The sequence below is a fragment of the Wyeomyia smithii genome, chromosome 1 (genome assembly GCF_029784165.1).
Source record: "Wyeomyia smithii strain HCP4-BCI-WySm-NY-G18 chromosome 1, ASM2978416v1, whole genome shotgun sequence".
In the NCBI taxonomy this organism is placed as follows: domain Eukaryota; kingdom Metazoa; phylum Arthropoda; class Insecta; order Diptera; family Culicidae; genus Wyeomyia; species Wyeomyia smithii.
Window position 1 is genome coordinate 80,228,195 of NC_073694.1, and position 22,324 is coordinate 80,250,518.

General features: G+C 40.3%; 1 protein-coding gene across 1 annotated transcript; it reads right to left on the reverse strand.

Annotated features, from left to right (window-relative positions):
• Positions 1-3,317: 3,317 nt before the first annotated feature.
• Positions 3,318-3,905, reverse strand: LOC129716875 (uncharacterized protein K02A2.6-like). Its single transcript, XM_055666719.1, has one exon. The coding sequence runs from the start codon at positions 3,903-3,905 to the stop codon at positions 3,318-3,320; it is 588 nt and encodes a 195-aa protein (XP_055522694.1).
• Between the last annotated feature and the right edge of the window lie 18,419 nt (positions 3,906-22,324).

A 22,324-nucleotide genomic window follows, 5' to 3' on the forward strand; every position in this document is an offset into this window, starting at 1 on the left:
TAATCGTCGAATGGCATGTATGGATTCGTTCTGCTGAGCCACGATGTCGTGAGTTGGGACAGAGGCTCGTAGTCCTTGGGTCCTGGTTCTATTGTGCGGGGTCTGGTTGCTGGTTTTGTGCTTAAGGTTCAAACGTGTTCTTGTCGTTTTGTTGGGTGTAGACGGAGGGGAACGGGACTAGACTGGGGCGTGGATGGATTTCAGGAAAACGTATATAAGGGACATGTAGGATAGGTCACGGCTCGCCAAGACATCACGAACAGGAACAGCCGGCTGTCTACCCTCGGCCTGCAGGGAAGCTATTAATTTAGACCTGGCGTCACGGTGTACAGGGCATGACCAAACCACATGCTCTATGTCGTGATAACCTTCACCACAGGCACAGATACCACTTTCCCCGAGCCCAACACGACGGAGGAGCGCGTCAAATCTATAGTGATTGGACATAAGCCGGGACATCACGCAAATGAAATCCCGACCTACATCCAACCCCTTGAACCACGGGTTCGTCGATACTTTGGGGATTATGGAATGTAACCACGTTCCCAATTCCCCTCTGGTCCAAGCATTTTGCCAACTGATGATCGTATTCTGACGTACAAGTGCGAAAAATTCATCAAAGGCAATTGGTCTTTCATAAATATCACCGTTTGTTGCGCCCACCTTAGCCAAAGAGTCCGCTTTCTCATTACCCGGTATCGAGCAGTGAGAAGGGACCCACGCTAAGGTAATCTGAGTAGATTTTTCGGATAAAGCACTCAGATGTTCCCGTATTTTCCCCAGGAAATACGGAGAGTGCTTAACATCTTTCATCGATCGGAGAGCCTCAATGGAACTGAGACTGTCCGTAAAGATGAAATAATGGTCCGTGGGCATTTTTTCGATAATCCCTAGGGTGTACTGAATTGCAGCTAATTCTGCGACGTAAACAGAAGCAGGATTATCGAGCTTATGGGAGACGGTTAAATTGTTATTGAAGATACCGAAGCCAGTGGACCCATCAAGAAGTGATCCGTCAGTGTAGTACATATTGTCGCAGTTGATGTTTCGATATTTATTGGAAAAAATTTTAGGGATCTGCTGCACGCGTAAATGATCCGGGATTCCACGAGTTTCTTCTATCATGGATGTATCGAAAAACACAGTAGAATCAGAAGTATTTGATAAGTCGACACGATTTGGAATATTCGAAGAAGGGTTAATATTTTGGGACATGTGATTGAAATACAATGTCATAAAACGGGTTTGAGAATGAAGTTCGATTAACCTTTCAAAATTTTCAATCACGGGACGGTTCAAGACCTCACATTTGATTAGAATACGAGAAGACAGGCTCCAGAAGCGGTTTTTCAATGGTAGTACTCCAGCTAAAACCTCCAAACTCATCGTATGGGTCGACTGCATGCAACCTAAGGCGATACGCAAACAACGATATTGTATTCGCTCCAGTTTGATCAAATGTGTGTTTGCTGCGGAGCGGAAGCAGAAACACTCGTATTCAATAACAGACAATATCGTTGTTTGGTAAAGCCTTATAAGGTCTCCTGGATGGGCTCCCCACCATTGTCCGGTTATTGTACGAAGAAAATTCACTCTTTGTTGACATTTTTTCATCAGATACCTCACGTGACAACCCCAGGTGCCTTTAGAGTCGAACCAGACACCAAGATATTTGTGTACCAAAACCTGAGAAATCGTTTTACCCATTAATTGTGTTTGAAGCTGAGCAGGTTCATGCTTCCTAGAAAAAACTACTATCTCAGTCTTCTCCGGAGAGAATTCGATACCTAGCTGTAAAGCCCAAGCAGACAAATTGTCCAAGGTATCTTGCAATGGTCCTTGCAAATCGGCAGCTTTGGCTCCTGTAACAGAGATTACACTGTCGTCTGCAAGTTGTCTTATCGTGCATGAATTTGCCAGACATTCGTCGATGTCATTTACATAAAAGTTGTAAAGAAGGGGGCTTAAACATGAGCCCTGGGGAAGACCCATGTAGCTAATGCGAAAAGTTGCCAAATCGCCATGCGTAAAATGCATGTGCTTTTCGGACAACAAATTGTGCAAAAAATTGTTCAAAATTGGAGAAAATCCTTGTCGGTGAAGTTTACCCGAAAGAATGTCAATAGAAACGGAATCAAAAGCCCCCTTAATGTCCAAGAACGCAGACGCCATTTGTTCTTTACGAGCATACGCCAGCTGAATATCTGTTGAAAGCAACGCAAGACAATCATTCGTCCCTTTGGCACGGCGGAAGCCAAATTGAGTTTCTGATAGTAGACCATTTGATTCGACCCAGTGGTCTAAACGACGGAGTATCATTTTTTCCATCAATTTCCGGATACAGGATAGCATTGCAATCGGCCTATAAGAGTTGTGATTAGAAGCTGGTTTCCCTGGTTTTTGGATGGCGATCACCTTCACTTGCCTCCAATCCTGCGGTACAATGTTTTGCTCCAGGAACTTATTGAACAAGTTCAACAAGCGCCTCTTGGCATTGCCGGGTAGATTCTTCAACAAGTTGAATTTGATTCTATCTAATCCAGGCGCGTTATTGTTACAGGACAGGAGGGCAACTGAAAATTCTGCCATCGTAAAAGGTGATTCTATCGCGTCGTGGCCCGGAGACGCATCGCGAACAATATTTTGCTCAGGAACAGAGTCCGGACATACTTTCCTGGCAAAATCAAATATCCACCTACTTGAAGACTCCTCGCTTTCGTTGACCGTTACGCGATTCCGCATTCTTCGGGCTGTGTTCCAAAGAGTGCTCATCGATGTCTCCCTCGACGTCTCGTTCACGAACCGACGCCAATATCCACGTTTCTTTGCTTTAGCCAAGCTTTTAAGCTTGGTATCAAGCTCCGAATACCGTAAATAGTCGCCAGGTATACCTCCCGTCTGGTAGGCCTTAAACGCGTCGGATCTTTGCGTGTAGAGATCGGAGCACTCTTGGTCCCACCACGGAGTGGGTTTTGGAATTATATTTTATTTAATTTTTTCTCGTTCTAGCACTAATCTATTACATTCGCCTCCGCCTCCACTCTAATCATATACGACATAAACAAATTTATCGTCGAACCTAGCTGGTTTCTTTACTTTAGAGCGGTCTCGTAGATTTCTTCTTTCCGGTTGATTCTGGCTAGAAGTTGGAATAGAAATCGTAACCTCAGCTTCAGCGTTACAATCGACTTGGTCCGGTAGAATTTCTGTTGCATATGAAGTGGTATTGGATTCAACCACTGGTTCATCAAGATGAGGTTCTGGTGGTGCCAATTTCACATCCCGTAGATTGCGAGTATATTGCGCCCCACAAGGACTTAGAACCACAATTTTGCTCCCTCTCTAGCCAACACTTTGAAGCGCTCCCCGGAAAATGTTGGTTCCATTTCAGATTTTCGTGGTTGCTCCAAAAGGACTGTATCGCCCACTTGTATTATTGATTCTTTTGCTCCTCTGGTGGCATCCGTTATCAGTTTAGCTTCCGCGTCTTTTTCCCGTACGTCTTCGCGGTCCAATCTTGTTGGTTTCCATAAACTGACGAAAGTGCCTCTGAATTTCCAACCTGTCAATAATTCAAAAGGCGTTACTCCAAACCGAGAATTAGGAACCAGGTTATTATGGTTGGGCACGTACTGTTGCAGCGCACGTCTCCAGTTTGTTCCATCCAACCTAGATGCGGCTACCGCCTTGATTATCCCCTGATTCTGACGCTCTATCGCTCCGTTAGATTGGGGCCACAGCGGTACAGATTTGCGAATACGAACACCTTTATTCTCCCAGTAGTTTATGTATGTTTCACTTTGAAATGGGGGGCCGTTATCACTTTGGATAATCAGGGGACAACCCCACATCTTGAAAATTTCGCATAATGCCTCGTTGGTGCTTTCCGCGTCTTTATTTTTCATTTCGAGCACTGAAAGGAATCGTGAATAAGTGTCCACCAAAACTAAAAAATCGCCAAACCACAACTAGGAATGGACAGGAAGTCAACTTGGAGGATTTGCCACGGTCTCTTGGCAAACTCTCTTGGTGACAAAGGAAGCGGGTGATTTTATCTGGACAACTGAGCACAAGTTTCGCAGCCTTTAACGTATTTTTCCGTGTCGCAGGACATACCAGGCCCCCAAAAAAAATCTCTCATGATCCTTTTCATCGCCGTTTCTCCTACATGGCCACCGTGAGCAAGTTTCAGTGCTTTCTTCCGAAGTGATTTTGGTAAAATAGAGCGGTCCCCTCTAAACAGTAACGATCCTAAAACATGGATATTTTTCTTCTGTATTTCGTATCTGCGCAATTCCTTAGGCCAGTCGTCAGAAACTAATGCCTCAAGCAATAGTTGTAGTTCTTCATCGTCTTCCGCTGCTTCCGCTGCTGTAATGTTCATCGACCCTGCAACTAGTGAGTATAAAAGGTGACCCTCATCATCTTCCTCGAAAGCTTCCACTAGTTGGGATTTTTCTATCAATCGGGACAACGTGTCAGCAAGATTTGCCTTTCCCCTAACTCCTTTTACCGTAAAATCATAGGGCTGAAGTCGCAGTGCCCATGTCTCAGCCTTTGACACCGCCCTTTTTCCGATTCTGTGAGTCGTGCTAAAAATAAACTCATTCGCTTCAGCATCAGTACGGATGATAAAAGACCTTCCAAGAAGATACGAAGTGAACCGCTCAACTCCCCAAACCAAGGCGAGTGCCTCTTTTTGTGTCTGGGGGTATCTTTGTTCAGTAGGCGTGAGCGCTTTGGAGGCACAGGATATTATACGTGGTACATTTTCAGTATTATACTGTACCAGAACAGCACCAAGCCCGATCGGACTAGCATCTACATATTACTCCGTATAATCATTTGGGCTATAATAGCCAAGGATTTGAATTGTCTTCAGAGCGTTTTCCCGAAGGTAATTGAATTCTCTATCTTCTCTTGCCGTCCAGTAAAACTTATCTGAGTTTGCGAGGGCTCGAAGATATTGCGTCAAATTTGCCCGATTCTATATAAACCTATCTGCAAACGTAACTAATCCAAGGAAGCTTTTAACTTCGGCACAAGAGTTAGGTTTTCTGGACTGTTTGATGGCACTCATCTTATCATCGGCTACGCTCCACCTCTTAGGTGTCAACGAAAACCCGACAAATTTAACGAATTGGCTGCCGAAAACACATTTGTCCATATTCAATTTTACATTATGTTGTCGCAGACGACAAAGAACTTCCGCCAGGTTCTTATCATGTTCTTCTTTGGTGCGCCCAAAAATTAGAACATCGTCCAGATAGTTAACTACTCCAGAGCATCCACCCAAAATCACCCGCTGCATGACTTCTTGAAACACGTCCGGGGAGTTGCTCAACCCGAACGGAAGATGTACACATCTAAATACGCCGAATTCAGTATAGAAGTTTGTGAGGTGTCTCGAATCTTTATCTAGTTCCACGTGAAAAAATGTGTTAGCTAGATCAACAGTCGAGAACCAACTTGCGCCGTTTAACTTTGCCAGAATTGACTCTAGTGTTGGCATGGGGAAAGGGGTCCGCTTCACATATTGGTCTGGTCCTCTGAGGTCAATGACAAGACGAATGTCCTGCTTGCCCTTCGGAATGGCCAAGATTGAAGAGCAAAATGACATATCCATGTCTTCGCGTACCGGCTCAATTATATCGGCTCTAACTAACTCTTGTAGCCTTTTTTCCACCAACGGCTTGACAGCTTCTGGTATATTAGTGAATATTCGTCGACATGGTGCTCTGGTCGTATCATAATTGATTTTCACTGGGGGTATAATGAATTTGGGAAATGGTTCAGTTACGTCGATAGATCCTATTGGTTCATTGTGTACTAGATTAATGTCCCACTTACTAGTGTGAACGGGAACACCCAGTCCCATCATTAGTACGCTGTATCGTATAGCTGTGGGTCTTCCCAATAAAGATCGGTTAGCATCCTTAATAACGTAAAATTTTTCCAGATGTACTGGTCGATCTTCAGAAATGAATTGGAATGCTTCAAATGTAGCAATTACATCGATATTTCCGTTGGTAGCGTAAGCTTTGAGCGGTATATCCGATCCAACGTTAATGTTGTACATTCCCTTGTTGCATTGTTCGTCGTTTGTTAGTCTCCAGAAAAATCTCTCAACAAGTGTGTTGACCTGTGCACCTGAATCAATGAGAAATTGGCATTGCATATCAGCTACCGAAGCGATTATTGTACCATCTGCTGGTTTGATTTCAACCATAGCTATGACGTAACAGTCGCTACTCCAGTTGTTTTGTTTCCCGCATACAGTTACCTATGGATGTAATATAAATCATATAGACACCATTTTTCTCATTTCTCGACAAATGACAGAGCTTCATTGTTTTTTTATTTTGTTTTATTAAACTTATTATTTTCTCTAAGAACCCCTGTGATCATGTAGAAGCATGTTACCTATTGATAATTTGAATTTTCAGGTTGAACACTCACTTGGTCTTCTGGTTTGGGCGCAGCTTCTCTCTCATCCGCCTGGTCGTTTTTCAGATGTTTAGTTTCGATTTCAAAAACCTCCCTGGTTCTCACACGCTTCATGTTCCCGGGATAAGTTGGACAGGCTCGTAGGATGTGCCCCAACTTCTTGCAATGGCGACAAACCAAATATTGAGCCCCACACCTGTCTGGCGTATGGAAGAAGCTGTTGCATCGCCAACATCTATCGGGATTATTGTACTTATTTCTATCTTCCGCGTCTTTTCTGGGTGAACCGTTACTGCTTGAGCGCCATCCTTCTCGCTGGCCAAATCGTTGGCTGTTCCGAGGGTTGTTTCGTGAATATGGAACGTATCGATTGTCAGCTCTTTGTATGGCACCTTGTCGCGGTCTCCATTGGTTTGGTTGCTCTGCTCTCGGTTCAGCTCGTACCGGAGCTAGCACGACGGACTTTGTAGAATCACGCTTTCCATGTTTTGCCGCAAAATACTCCTCGTTCATTCGAATTGCCTGAATCTCCCTGACCTTGTCGACTAGATCAGTGAATGTTGTACCCTTCCGGTTGACTAATTTCAGAGCAGTAACTCTAACATGCTTACACGTTGCATGTTCTGAAATTGTTTTAGCGATCTCGTCGAATTCCTTCTCCTTGTCGAAGTCACATAATTGAGCCGTTTCACTCACTCTAGAAACAAATGCCAAATCAGATTCTCCTGGATGTTGCTCCATCAAATAAAGTTTACGTCTTTGAAACATAACGTCGGATCCGGACCCGAAATACATTTGAAGCCGGTGAAGGGCGTTCGAGAAGGGACGTGTGATTGCATCTGGAGCGGTTGGATCAGACTTTGTATTCTTGAAAATGGCTAGTAAACGATGACCCGCCTTTACTTTAAAGACTGTGAATTTGGTCCTCTCGTCTTCAACACCAGCCAAAGTCATGCAGTCAATAAGCAATTTTCTCCACGTCTCAAATGTTAGACGGTGAATTTCATCGTCTCCCTCTGACGGCTTGCACTCTGCAATTGTAATGGATGATATCGACAGTTGATTGAAAGATGACATAAATCGTGATTCCTCGATCGATCTTCCAGATTTTTCATAGGGAGCACTCGATGCTCTGGGTGTAGCCTCAGAATCTATACTGCTTTCGTCGATGGCATTTTTCCCTTGAGTATCGGTGTTGGCTGGATTCGCATATCCGTCCGACTGATCTGTCATGATTGGGACTGGTTTACTCGAGTTTCCATGATGAGTGCTTGATGCTCTTGGTGTAATTTCGAAATCATCGCAGTTTTCGTCATCTACATCTTTCGCCGGTGTTTCAGTGCTGGTTGGATCCGTATCCACTGGCTGAGCTGACCTGTTTGGGTCTACTTCGTTCGGGTTTTCAGTCCCGATAGTGTTCAGTTCTTCGTCCTGGTCATCTGTTCTGGTATCAACATTTTGCTCTTTCCATTTAACCCCTGTTGAATTAGAGGCGTTTCCTGCTTTCAATGCGTCGATCTCGGCTCGTAGATTTTTCAGTTCCTCTGCCAATTTAGCCTTTTCCTCTTTCAACTTGATTATTTTTCTGTCCTTTTTGGATAGTTTTTTTGATGATTTGCTCTGAGGAACATTTCTCTCGACGACCCTGCAACAAGCAACATACATGAACTATTCCGTGATTTACAAGTTATAAATTTTGCATTTGAATTACGAATAGAAAAAGGTGTCTGACTATAGCAATCTGATAGTCTTTCAAAGTAGCCGACTCAAACAGCAAATTAGATGTGCTGTTAAATGTCCTAAAGGGTATCCTGGGTGTCAAAAGACTGATACATTCCACATAACTTGTCGCTCGCAAAGCTTACTAATCAAACCTTTCGAAATTATGTATCATAAAACTTGACCTGTCGCAAGCTTTATTTTCACTATATGTGATCTGTCGCACATACAACATTTTTAGATTCAGGTTTACCCTGTTGCGAGCAATCTGTTTTACATGACCTGTCGCACATAAAACTTAATAATCTTGACCTGTCGCAAGACTTATCTTTTCCTTTTTTTTGTGATCTGTAGTCAAGTTTCCGAATCCTCGGACTTGACCTCTCGCAAGCCATACGTGACCTGTCGCACGTAAAATACACATTTTTGCAATGAATTTTGAAAATAACTTGACCTGTCGCAAGCTCTAATATTAAAGTGTGATCTGTCGCACACTGCTGTTCACGCCCTTAAATTTCCAGTCGATTTTCTACATATTACTTACCATTCGGGAGCTGTAACTGCGCCATTGTCGTAACTTTCCCTTCTGCGTTGGACCTTTCTTCCTTTGGAACGATCCGCCATCTTTTTATATGTTTTTCTCGATTACCGGCATGAATCCAAAAGTACGTCCGTCCGCCTCAAAGCTCGTCTAGTGAATCCCATGATTTCGGCCTTTCCTCTCTGGAACCTTCATGTAAACACTCATACATGAATATTTCATTCTCTCGTATTGTCTCAACTGTGTGCGTGTACATACATATCGTCTCTTTGGAGACACCATTACACCTTTTAATCTACCGTCTGCTTCACTAATACATACTCTTTGAAATCGCTCACTTTTACCGTGAACGAAATTTAATTGTAGTCAAGACTCTCACCTTTGGGCACTTACCAAGCGTTTCAAACGGTTCGTAATTTTTACACAATACATCGCAATAGCCATTTCAAGGTTACGGTTCGATGCCTGTTATATACTTTTTTTTATATACTAGAGAACTGTCAGTTGGACTTTGACAAAAGAGCGTTCAGAAATGCAGTTGCATTTCAGTTTGTCTGAATTTCATATCGAATCAAATGCAGGTAATTTCCTTTGGAATTATATTTTATTTAATTTTTTCTCTTTCTAGCACTAATCTATTACATACGGGTTATCTTTATACCAAAAACGGGAAATAGAGATAGAAATAACCCCAAATCTTTTAGACCCATAAGCTTGTCTTCGATCCTGCTGAAGACAATGGAAAAAGTACTAAAGGAATATCTATATGCAACAAACATGGTTGGATACCCTTTATCTAAATTTCAATTTGCATATCAAACAGGTACCTCTACAGTTACAGCGCTCCACACGCTGGTAACAAAAATTGAAAAATCTCTTTCAGCAAAAGAAATTGCATTATGCTCTTTCCTGGATATTGAAGGTGCTTTCGATAACACGACCTACTCTTCCATGGCAAAAGCGATGAAGAAGAGGATGTTTCACACGTGCATAGTCAACTGGATTCATACCATGCTTGTACAAAGAATAATCTCTTCGGAGCTGGGGGGAACATCTATAACCGTAAGAGCCACGAAAGGATGCCCTCAAGGTGGAGTACTTTCACCACTCCTGTGGTCTCTAGTTGTGGATGACCTTCTCTGCAGCTTAGAAGATAAAGGTTTTGAAGTTGAAGGCTTCGCAGACGACATTGTCATTATGGTAAGAGGAAAGTTTGACAATGTTGTCTCGGAAAGAATGCAACTTGCTTTAAACGTAACTTATCTCTGGTGTAAAAAAGAGGGTCTGAACATCAACCCGGCAAAAGTAACAATAGTACCTTTCACTAAAAAGAGGAAACTTAACCTAATGCCTCCTTAGCTTGAGGAAAGTTCTATACAGTTTAGCGAAAGGGTTAAATTTTTAGGATTAACTCTAGATGCGAAACTTAACTGGAACGCCCATCTCGACATTGCAGTAAGCAAAGCGGTCAGTGCGTACTGGTTATGTTCAAAAACGGTTGGTAGGAAATGGAGCCTAAGACCAAAAATGGTCAGATGGATCTACACATCCATCATACTACCGAAAATAACATACGCTTCTTTAGTGTGGTGGCCTAAAACAAAAGAGGCTACTGCAAGAACAAAGCTAGCAAAGCTTCAGAGACTGGCGTGTATTGCTAAACTGGAGCAATGCGCAGCACTCCATCAAAAGCGCTGGATGCAATTCTTCACCTGCTGCCTCTGCATGAATTTGTGCAGTTAGAAGCGGAAAGGAGCGCCTTGCGGCTCAAACGTCTTAATGAGATCTTACCTGGTGATCTGGTTGGTCATCTGAGTATTTTGCAACACTTTAAAAGAGGGCCTTTGTTGAGTATGTGCGGAGACTGGATGAAACCTTTGGACAACTACGACATTCCCTACAAGGTGCGTGAAACATCGCGCTCCGACTGGGAGTGCGGAGTTAATATGGTCCGTCAGGGGTCAACGATATTCTTCACGGACGGCTCAAAAATCGGTTCGAAAACTGGAGCGGGAATCTTCGGTCCTGGCCTACTGTATTCTAAGCGGAGATTTACGCTATAATCGAATGTGTCAACGTTTGTCTGAAGAGAAACTACAAACATGCGAATATTCTCATTTTCTCTGATAGTCAAGCGGCACTAAAGGCTCTTTGTGCTCACAAGTGTACGTCAAAAATAGTGTGGGAGTGCGTTCTCTCACTGCGGAGGCTGTGTCGTATGAACTCTATCAATTTGTACTGGGTTCCCGGGCACAGCGGCATAGACGGCAATGAAAAAGCAGACGAACTGGCCAAACAGGGCTCCAACTCGCAATTTGTTGGTCCGGAACCCTTTTGCGGTATCTCAAATTGCACTATAAAAATGGAACTTAAATACTGGGAAGAGCAACGGGTGACAGCCAACTGGAGGGCTGTCAGAGGGTGTCACCAGTCGAAAAGAATAATTACGCCAAACGGGAAAATTACTAAAAAGCTCCTAGAGCTCAACAAGTGGGCTCTTTCTACCTACAGAGGACTAATAACTGGACACTGCCCGAGTAAGTATCATTTAAAGAACATTGGTCGAGTTCAGGATGACACTTGTCGCTTCTGTAATATGGAAAGCGAAACCTCGGAACATCTACTATGCAGCTGCGGTGCATTACACATGAGCAGAATCAAATTTCTTAGCAAGGGCTGCTTGCAACCGGGTGAGATCTGGTCTGCCAATCCTGGTAAAGTAGTTGGCTTAATTAAGAACATTCTACCTGACTGGGAGCGCGCCGAGGCAACCGGCCATTCACTCGATCAATAGTGGGTGTCTGGTTTTATACATGGTACGTATAGTAATGGGGATATACAGCACTCGTGCGCTAATTGCACGAAAGTTGCAGTGCGATTAGCGGACGGGCTTTTTAATTGCATGAACTCAAAACTGTCAAAAATTTTCTGGGGGTGCGCTAATGTTTTGTTTTCGTGTATCCGTTTACGAACCAATTTTGAGCCAGTCAGATTTTTTCATGCATTGCAACTTAGTTGAAGTGTAACGAACATTACTGTATTTCACAGAATCCCACGTTTTCAGAAGCTGTTCAGTGTGTGGACAGCTTAATGCGACATTTCAGTGAGGATCCGATATAAGCGATCAAATTGAAATCAATTATATCGACTATAATTGAAAACATATGGGACAAACGTGCAATGTGATTATGTATATTTGTTATTTAGTACATACGATCGAGATCTAAAATAACAAAATTAAAAGATATTAATTTCTTTTTCAATTAATTAAATATTTCGTGCATTCAGTATCCCCTCGCAAAACTTGACAGAGAGACGTTAGCTTTAAAGACCACGTGTAGTTTGATGCAAAACTGCTTTTTAATTGCACTCTCGTGCAACTAGCGGACGTGCAATTAAAACGCAGTGCAACTAAATCGCGTGCAATAAGCGAACGAGTGCTGAACTACAATAGTTCTAAATAATGGACGCAGTAGTCTAGTTCCACTACAAAAAAAAGGACGTTTACTCTATTTCAGCTATTTTAGGGCAGATCAACTAAAAAGTATAGGTACCAGAATTGTTGGTACTAGAATCAATAAGTGATAGATGGAAAATGTAAGCAGTTCGACAGAAATATGGTTGCCATATCTCCATTTTTATTGACAGCATGCTTAGAGCGAATTTCCAGAAATTTGGGTGTGGAACTTCTCGGGGCAACAACCACCACATTAAACCGATCAAATGCGATGCCTTGGTGTTTCATTGGAATGGCAGAATCGATGAATTTCAGTAAAGAATCGGTGTTACATAAGCGATAACATGACTGTTCAGGTAGGATGCTTCAGTAACTGGCTGGTGATTAGTCGATGGATCAGTGACGATTAGGAGACGCGGCTCACAAAACGTCGGTTTAATCTGATTGGAAAATGCACCTTGCGTAAAGCGATCAGCAATCGGCCCGCTGTCATAACGAACGAGATGAAATAGCAAACACTTCACCGGAATATTCAATACTAAGGCATGAAACATGCTGAACGCCAACGCGACCGATCGGGTGAGATTCTTGCCGTAGGTTAATGAACAACTCTACTCACGGCTGTTTATTAACCTTCGGCAAGAATCTCGCCCGATCGCTCACGTTGGCGTTCAGCTTGTTTCAGGCCTAACAGAAAGCCAACCCGGTGGCATCACTGAGGTTTACGTTCAACATGAGTGAAGCCAGCATTAGCTGGATCACTGGATCAGTTTTACATGTAATTTGACAGCTGATTCATCGAAACACGAAAAAAAAGCACTGTTCATACGTGCATACAGTATTGGTGTTCAGTGGCAGTGTGCTTTTGTATTGTTTTCGGATGATGTATTTATTGCACGAAACGTCGAGTGCTTTGCTTGATGAAACAAAAAAAAAATGCGTTGCATTATTTTAGAATGTACACAACGTTTATTCTTGCCGATTGCGAACGGCGGTGTTTCTTGCAGGCAGCTGACATCGCGCGATGATTTAAGGAATAACATTTCAACGTACGTGTAAATGAGATAGCATATCAGCGCCACTTTTAAACATTTACAAAGCTAAGCTAAGTTTTTTTTTAAATAATTAAAATGATTCAAGCGCATAACTCTGTGCAACACTGCTGTGTGAACAAACCTTCAAAAACATAAATGAGATTAGCGCCACTGTCTTTCACGGCAGCTTCAGGAAACAAGGCCGATGCTGAAAGCCAAACAAAAAATATACACTAAAGTCGCTTTTTACGCGGGGATTATGTGCCACGTAAAAAAACCGCGTAAATTCCGGAATCCGCGTAAAAAAACGCGTAAATTCCGGAATCCGCGTAAAAAAAACCGCGTAAATTCCGGAATCCGCGTAAAAAAACGCGTAAATTTCGGAATCCGCGTAAAAAAGCCGCGTAAAAAGCGACCTTAGTGCATAAAGAAAAATATCGATAAAATATCGATATCTGGCACGGAATTCAATATTAATGCCGCTTTCAATATCGATAAAGCAGATATCGATGTTATATTTTTAATATCGACAACACTAATTAATATTTATCGTTAATATCGATAATTGCTTCATATCGATAATATCGTTAAATTTCAGCGCTGACGATAATTATCGATAAGTCGCAGGCGGCAGTTTAGGTGGCACAAACTATGCGAATTGTTTCTTGCACTTGCAAATATCATATAGTAGTTATCCAAAATAGCCAATTATTGTTCTCAATTCTTTACTGGCCGAATAGACTTTGGTAAAATTCACAAGTGAACAAACAGCTTTTGCGACCTCGCACCCCCTGCAAAAATTATCGATAACTCATCGATAATATCGATAAAAGCTTGGAAACTATCGGAGAAACGAATATTGTCCTTTCACAAAAAAATAGAATGCAGGGTATTTTTAAGAAAAAGCAGAAGCAACACCCGCAACTGACAGACATCTCAAACACTGGTAAAAAAGTGCTGTAAGGAATAGCACTCGATACACGTTCAACTGGGGATAGTTAAATGTTCGTAATTGAAATACAAAAATATCCGAATAAGTTTTATTCTCTACACCTCATTAGTTAATTTGAGTCTTTTTCATTAAGCAGACAGTATATGAAGTAGAGAGAACGAAAATTAAGCGAACTGGAAATATGATATATTTCCAGTTCGCTTAATTTTCGTTCTCTCTACTTCATATACTGTCTGCTTAATGAACTTGCGTGTTAACGGGAAAAGGCCGTTGTTAAAAATAGAAATTCAGTTCGAAAAATAGTCTTTTTATTTGTTTCTTAGGTTTTCGTTTGTCTTGATCGAGCAAAGAATATCATATTCATCATCAAAGGCATGTACGATTTATTGCCATCAGCGATGGGCACCATTTCGCCTGTTTTTAGACCGGTTAGTGAATATGATACGACAACATCGGGTACGGGTTTGTTAAAGTTCGCATGCTTTTGGCGATTTGATGTATTTATCACAACAATGCCATGATATATAAAATAAAAGTCGTGGGACAACTATGTCTATAAAGCTCAATTTTGAAGATGCAGGAGACAGACATAGAAACGATGCGCTGTACACTTTTGCGGTACTGGAAAACATCTATGTTAACTCAGGAAACAAATTTTCAAAAAAAAAAGGTTTTCTGAAGCATAGAAATTCTCAAGCTGGAACCAACAGAAGTTATGGGGAAGCTTGGCCTTCGAATTTCGTTTAGCGGTTGGGCTCAGAAGCTTCGGTTTTTCGAAAAATGTCCTCAATGGTAAAAATAAATTGAAGCTGAGAGAGTTTCCCAGCTGAAAAATATATAAATATTTTTTTTACCACAAAAGGTCAAAATAATGGTCGAAGTGGTCCAAATCTTACAAAAAAAAAACACTAGATTTTAACGTTTCTTGCATCTCTAAGGAATTTGGCATCACAATTTTTTTTTATCGAACATTTTTCTATTGATAAAAAAGTATAATTTTACCCGCACGACTTCCCGAAGTCCGATTGTGCTGAAAATTAGAATAGTTACTTCTTTCGAGAAGACGAAACTCTTGAGCCGTACCTCCAAATCTCTGAACGAAATTCAGAGGTCTTTTTCCCATATATCTCATCGACACATTTTTTTGTTGAGGTTTTAACCGGCGGTCATTCACCAGTCAATGAAAACTATATTATATTGCATACTGTTTAAGCAACATCAAATAATGGATTATAACTAGTTTATTCGTAGAACATTCTGATTGCAAACCATATCAATGCGGCTCTGCTGCATATTCGAGGGCAAGGAATCAAGGCGGCTTCAATGCTATTCAATTTCAATTGAAGTAAATTAAGAGTGCATACGCTTTGACAAACAAGTTCATGAGTCGCATTTTTATCGGTGCTGTCTGAGATTGTCATTTTCGGTTGTCAGTTGCGGTTGTCAGTTAGAGCGAAAAATTCTAATTTTTCTCTGAAATCACAATACTACACTCTAAACAGAGAACACGCACATGTGTCGTTTTTTGATAGTGTGTAACTATCTTCTTGCTGTAACGCATGCATGACTCAAACGAAGGAATACTGAATGTGCAAATATTACAGACTAATTTTTCGAGTCTGTGTTTCCTCCAATTTGCCATTGTATGACATTTTTTCAAAGTTTCGAGTTCGACCGTGATGAAGTGTATTCGAAATTATTACCAAAGCCTTACACGCTCCTTCAATTTTACCCTAAACTGAGTAACATCTAATCTGTTTTAAATTTCTATGCTAAACGTCAAAAACTGAGTAACACTGATTGTTTGAACTGAGTAACATTTGCTCAGATTCTCTCCATAGCCGTATTTACTCATTTTTGCGTAAAATGTGCGAATGTCAAAAATTTTCAAGTAGTAAAAGCAGTATATATTCCGATGCTAATATTCGATGTTTTATCAGTTATTTCTAAAGTGTTACTCAAAGTTGTAAATTGGTTCGAGCCCGGACCACTAACGGCGTCAAAGATTTTGAAATGTACCTGGTATCTCTCGAGAAAGAGCAACCTCACATTGCTTGTATTAGAAGGCCTTTCGAAACAGGTCGGATGTTCGTTGTCGTTACCAGGTAGATTTCCTTAAATGTACCAGATTCAAATTAATGTTTTGAATCAAAATTCCAACAGATTTGCACATGATTTCGGACTTCATGTCAAGTACCTTATATAAAAGATTAAACAACAGTTCGCGAGCAACTGTTAACCGTATCGCTGTTGTTTTGAAAAGAAGCCGCCAAGGCAGAAGATGTTGAAGTTGTTTGAACCTAAGGGAAGACATCTGGCTTCTTACTCTTCTTCCTCACCCACCTCGATGATCCCTGTTGTTTTTTCATAAGTGATGCCATTCACTCGGAAAATACTTGAATGTTATTAATGCTTTTTATCAGCATTATGCACAATTCCTCCTGCAGGCGATAGTTTTATCGTCTGGGGGTTACCGGAGAATCTGCATCTTGAATATCCTTAAAATCGAACGTGTCATCCATCAATGATTATGATTCATTCATTGACCCTTTTGAACATGCCTGGTATGTTCCAAACTTAATCCAGAACGGACTCAAAAGTAGAAATAAGCTAACACTACACTATTTATTTCCGACATTGAGCAGCGGTGCTGTTCTTATGCTTCACGCAAAACCGTATTAACTCCTTGCGCACTTTAAAATCTTTTGGTAATTGGTATCAGTGATGATCCAAGTCGGATCTCTTACTGCACCTGTATTTGTACGCTTTGTACTTTATTTTAAATGCTAACTTGAAAATATTTTAGATTATAACAGGTGACATCATAAAAAAACATAAATCAAAACAACGAAACATGTTGTTCAGCAACACTGCCAGCAAGCCTGATGATAAATTTTAACGCACTCGGGGTTTTCAATTTCCACCAATCAGCGAGTGGGTCCCAAAGTGGATGCAAATCTATACCCAGTTGTCTCCCCTTAGGTTTGAACTATGTTCATTGGACTACTTTTTATTATTTATGAATAAACAATTGATGATTGGCGTTTAATTGGTGGTTTTTCATTTCAATTGATATCTGAAATAATTCCTTTTAAAATATTTAAATTACAAAAGTGGGTAACGGTTGATTTGTGATTAATAGCAACAGAGTAAAATATGCTCAGTTTCTGACAGATAGATATGTTACCCAAAAGTGAGTAAAAGCACAAATACCACATACATGAGACATACGTAATACTGGCGTTTTTTTCTGGTACACGTTGCCCCATTGTACTCCCTACCTCGCCGTTTCAAACTGCTCGATAAATAATGAACAAAATGAATTTTCTTTTTCTCGGCCTTATCGAGCCCCAAAGAAAATCCCATAAGGAACTGTCAAAAAGTTATTCACAAAATCAATGCAGCAATTTTCGAGTAGAAACGAGATAAATGCAGGGCTGCGCAGGTACACTGCCTTCAAAAACAATTCAAACAGTGATTTTATTCAGGGTGTGGTACCATTCGAGTAGTTCATTTTGTACCAACTTTTTTGGAAGATTTCTTCCTGAGTATTACGTATGTCTTATGTATGTGCAAATACTCTATTTAGAGTACGTCCACTTTTAACGAAACAGAGTGATATTTAACTCAGTTTAGAGTTAAATTAAATGAGCGTGTAAATCATGAGAAGCGCAAGTTTGATGATCGAAGTACGCTAGCATGATTATCACTTAAAGCTCATGAAATTTATTATTTTACGTAAAAACAAACCAAATTTTTTTGTAAAACGACAATGAATACAAAAACTGTTTGCGATGAATATTTTTTCGAGCAAGGCGATACCTTTCAGTCATAACAATACTCATCGCAAAAAAATGCTTATTTTTTCTTGGTTCAAATTGACAGTCAATGACAGCTCATCCTGGTTCATTTTGACACTCACACAGCTTCGTATCCGTTTCTCCCTCACAGGGTTGGGTCTCAGCCAGAGATGCCAGATGTTTTTGAAAAATGTCTACAACTGCTCGAAGAACCGGAAAAATGTGCTCGAAATCTGAAAAAAATCTATCCGTGATCCGAAAAAATTTCGCTCGCGCAGGCAAAAGTCTGTGAAAATCTGCACACGTTTTAAGAAAATCTGCGCAAATATAAGGAGACTCTGACAAAAATCTGCAGAAACCGTGGAAAAACTGCAGAAAACCGTGGAATCTGCAAATCAATAAATACTTCCACACGAGTTAAAAAAATCTGCGTTTTGCAGACAAATCTGCACATTTGGTATCCCTGGTCTCAGCTCTTGCGTTTCTTAGGTTGCCGCGGTAGACAAAGTGGATCTGGTTATGATCCAAAAAAATGATGAAACTTAAGTGAAAAACTCTTTATAATTCATATATGAACTGTCCGTTCGATAATAAAAGGAACGGCGAGATTTTCGTATCTACAGTAAACACGAGCAAGAAAACAGAAAAAAGCAAAAACATTGAATTTGACGTTTCTATGTTGTACTCAATGTTATAGCTCTTAGCACATTCCATCGGGTAATAGAGCTTTCTAAGCCAGATCTTACCAATACAGGCTTATTCGAGTATCCTTATAAAATCGATTTGTTTTCAACTAAAAAATCAGCTGATATTCAATTTCGAAAAATATTTCACTTATATGAATCCTAGAGTGCCTATATATAACTAGAGTGGCGCCGTGTCATCCAAAGTAACGCTGGTAACACTGAACATCCTTTCTCTTTTCCCCACACGTGTTTGATAGGTTGTTTTTCCAATTGGAATGACACTGACAGATAATTTTTATTCCAATTTTGACAGTGTCGCCACTCTATATATTTACAGGCACTCTAATGAATCCTAGTTCATTATACAGATGGTGTTATGAACAGATACGCAAAGATTGAGGTCGAAAACTCCAAGTGAAACTCCAAGGCTCCAAGTGTGCAAAGTAAACAAACTCAGGAGTGTTACTTATCGTACAGAATGTGTATTGTAATCAGTAATTGTTGTGAACCACGTGCAATTATGGTTTGAACGGAAAATGAGTTCGTTATGCTCGTATTATGAGTGAAGCATTGAAAATTAAAAAAGTGTATAAACAAGCTTTGAAACTCAGGTATACATCCTTACAAAGTTTCGGAATTTCATTTCACTTTCTAGTGCGTATGAAAAGTCATGCGAAATTAAATGTGGTTGCCAGAATTGTTTGGAATAGAATATTAGCAAAGGGTTGCCATATTTACTGCTTTTCTCTTTGAGAATCTCTTTATAACACGGTCTCTAGTTTATTTGTGTATATTCTAGTGGAAAAATAGATGAAATAAAACTAAAAATCGGCTTACGACTTGAATACAAGTTCGGGGCAGGAGGAAATTTTTTGTTACCACCAGGGAACCATTCAAATATTACATAACGCGAAATTTGGCAATTAGAAATTGCAAATCATCTAGATTATATTGTAAAGTCGAATGAAAACCGCCGTACAAATCTGAGTGAAAGTAACATGATATTTTTCTGTATGTGAGAATCTGGTCAAGCTCACCACCGCAGACAGACGTCCAAGCTGAGTTCCAAACTTGTGTAAAGTTTTTTGCAGTAGCAATCCGTAACCAGATAGCGCTACGAGTACCGCCAGCCTCGTGCACCAGCGAAAAAAAAAATGTATTGTAGCGATAAGGTCACCAGGCGGCACTAGTGTACAAGTGATTTATAACGCAATTTACTTTGAAAATTTACACGGAAATTTTGATCAATGTTGTTCTTGCTCGGACGTCTGTCTGCGTCACCATTGAAATGATAAGGAGTACCATGATATTTTCCAGAGTGGATAAGCTTTAGCTCACCCAACGGCCCACAGATGGAAAGTTTATAGGGTTGCCTTGAGATTATATGCAGCGAAGCCCAACTTGGATATCTATGTCTCTTTGGTCTATGGGTCGATGCATAAATTTTTTGAATCGATTTTTTTGCTTGCTCTTTTGCTGATCTCTTACTGAATCGATTTTTTTGATGCTGAGATCGATTTTTTCTCGCCTGAAAAATGATTGTGTCAATTTTTTTTACCGGGATGACCATAATAATTATTAAAGGATGGGCTAAAATGGCTAAAATTCAATAGACATGAAACCGAGAAGAACGCATTTCAAATGTTTTTGTTGGTTCAAACAATTGTTTACGTCCATGACAACTTTTTTTCATGAATATATCACCACATACATAAGACATACGCATGGGCGCAACTAAGGATAATTTCTAGGGGGGGCTAGTTTTCATACATTTCATTAAAAAAAAGAGAAAAAAGAGTTAAAATGCGATTATTCAATAACGCATAAACGTGTGTGTCGCATAGTGTCGTAACAGTAGAAAAAAATCACTTCAATCGTGATTGAATCTCCGGAGATGTATTGAATATCTTGACCACAGCGTTAACGCCAACCTCTATCAGCATCACTGATCCGATATTGAGCAGAGCTAGATTTGATCTAAGGGGAGACAACTGGGTATAGATTTGCATCTATTTGGGAACCACTCGCTGATTGGTTGAAATTGAAAACCCCGAGTGCGTTAAAATTTATCATCAGGCTTGCTGGCAGTGTTGCTGAACAACATTGTTCGTTGTTTTGATTTATGTTTTTTAATGATGTCACCTGTTATAATCTGAAATAATTTTAAGTGAACATTTGAAAAAAGTACAAATACGGGCGTAGTAAGAGATCCGACTTGGATCATCACTAATATCAATTACCAAAAGATCCAAAAGTGCGCAAGGAGCTATAAAGGTTTTGGGTGAAGTATGAGAACAGCATACCGCTGCTCAATGTCGGGAGTAAATAGTGTAGTGTGAGCTTATTTCTACTTTTGAATCCGTTCTGGATTAAGTTTGGAACATACCTGTTGAGGCATATTGCTTGTACGGAGAGTACAATTCAGATGGGTCAATGAATGAATAATAATCATCGATAGATGACACGTTAGATTTTAAGTATAATAAAGATGCAGATTCTCCGGTAACCCTCAGACGGTAAAACTATCGCCTGCAGGAGGAATTGTGCATAATGGTGATAAAACGCATTAAAACAATTCAAGTATTTTCCGAGTGAATGGCATCACTTATGAAAAATACAACAGGGATCATCGAGGTGGAAGAAGAAGAAGAGTAAGAAGCCAGATGTCGCCCCTTAGGATTTGGTAAACGGCTGGCCAGTTTATATAGACCCCAGTGTGGTCCAACCCAGTCAACATATTCATACGTATAATAAATAATATTTCGTTCCAATATCCGCACTCATATATATCATGCGAACTCGCATTTGATGCACAAAAACAGCAAATGCGTGCTATTTTGGAGGTGATATACGTACCGAGGAATAAGGATATGCTCGCTTTTTACGCGGGGGATACATGCCGCGTAAAAAAACAGCGTAAAAACCGCGTAAATTCCGGAATCCGCGTAAAAAAACCGTGTGAATACCGGAATCCGCGTAGAAAGAAAACCAGCGTTAATTCTGCATTCCGAGTGAAGGGAAACCGAAATCCGCGAAAAAAAAATACCGCGTAAATTCCGGAATCCGCGTAAAAAAAACGCGTGAATTCCGGAATCCGGGTAAAAAAAACCGCGTAAATTCCGGAATCCGCGTTAAAACAGTGTAAAAAGCGACCTTAGTGTATTTATATAAGACTAGCTGACCCGGCAAACTTCGTCCCGCCTACACACTCAATCAGATAATAAATATTTGGTAATTATTATTACAATTACGATCGGTAAGTTTGAGAAAATACAGATTAGTTTGTAAAATTGATATAACTTTACATATTTCCTGTATTCAGCAAATGATTTTACTGAATACTGCTATATTTTCTACTGAACTGTTCGGTAAATTGAACTTTTACCGAATATTGGTAAAAAACTACTGGACCAACTATACACACTTATTCTTGTTTTAATTGTTCAGTAATTTTTATTACTGTTATGTTCAGTAAATTTGAAAAAAAAAACTGATCATTTTGTAATTTTCTCAAAAATAACTGATGTCGGTTGAAGTTTTTACCGAATTACCGTTGTGCAAAAGGCACTTGACGAGCTCAGCAAAAAAACATTACTGACTTTTTATGTAAACTAAAGTATGTTCTGCACTTTCATAAAGTTCAGTAAATATTTGACGATCTGTCAGCATCTTCCTAGGTGTTGCTGAA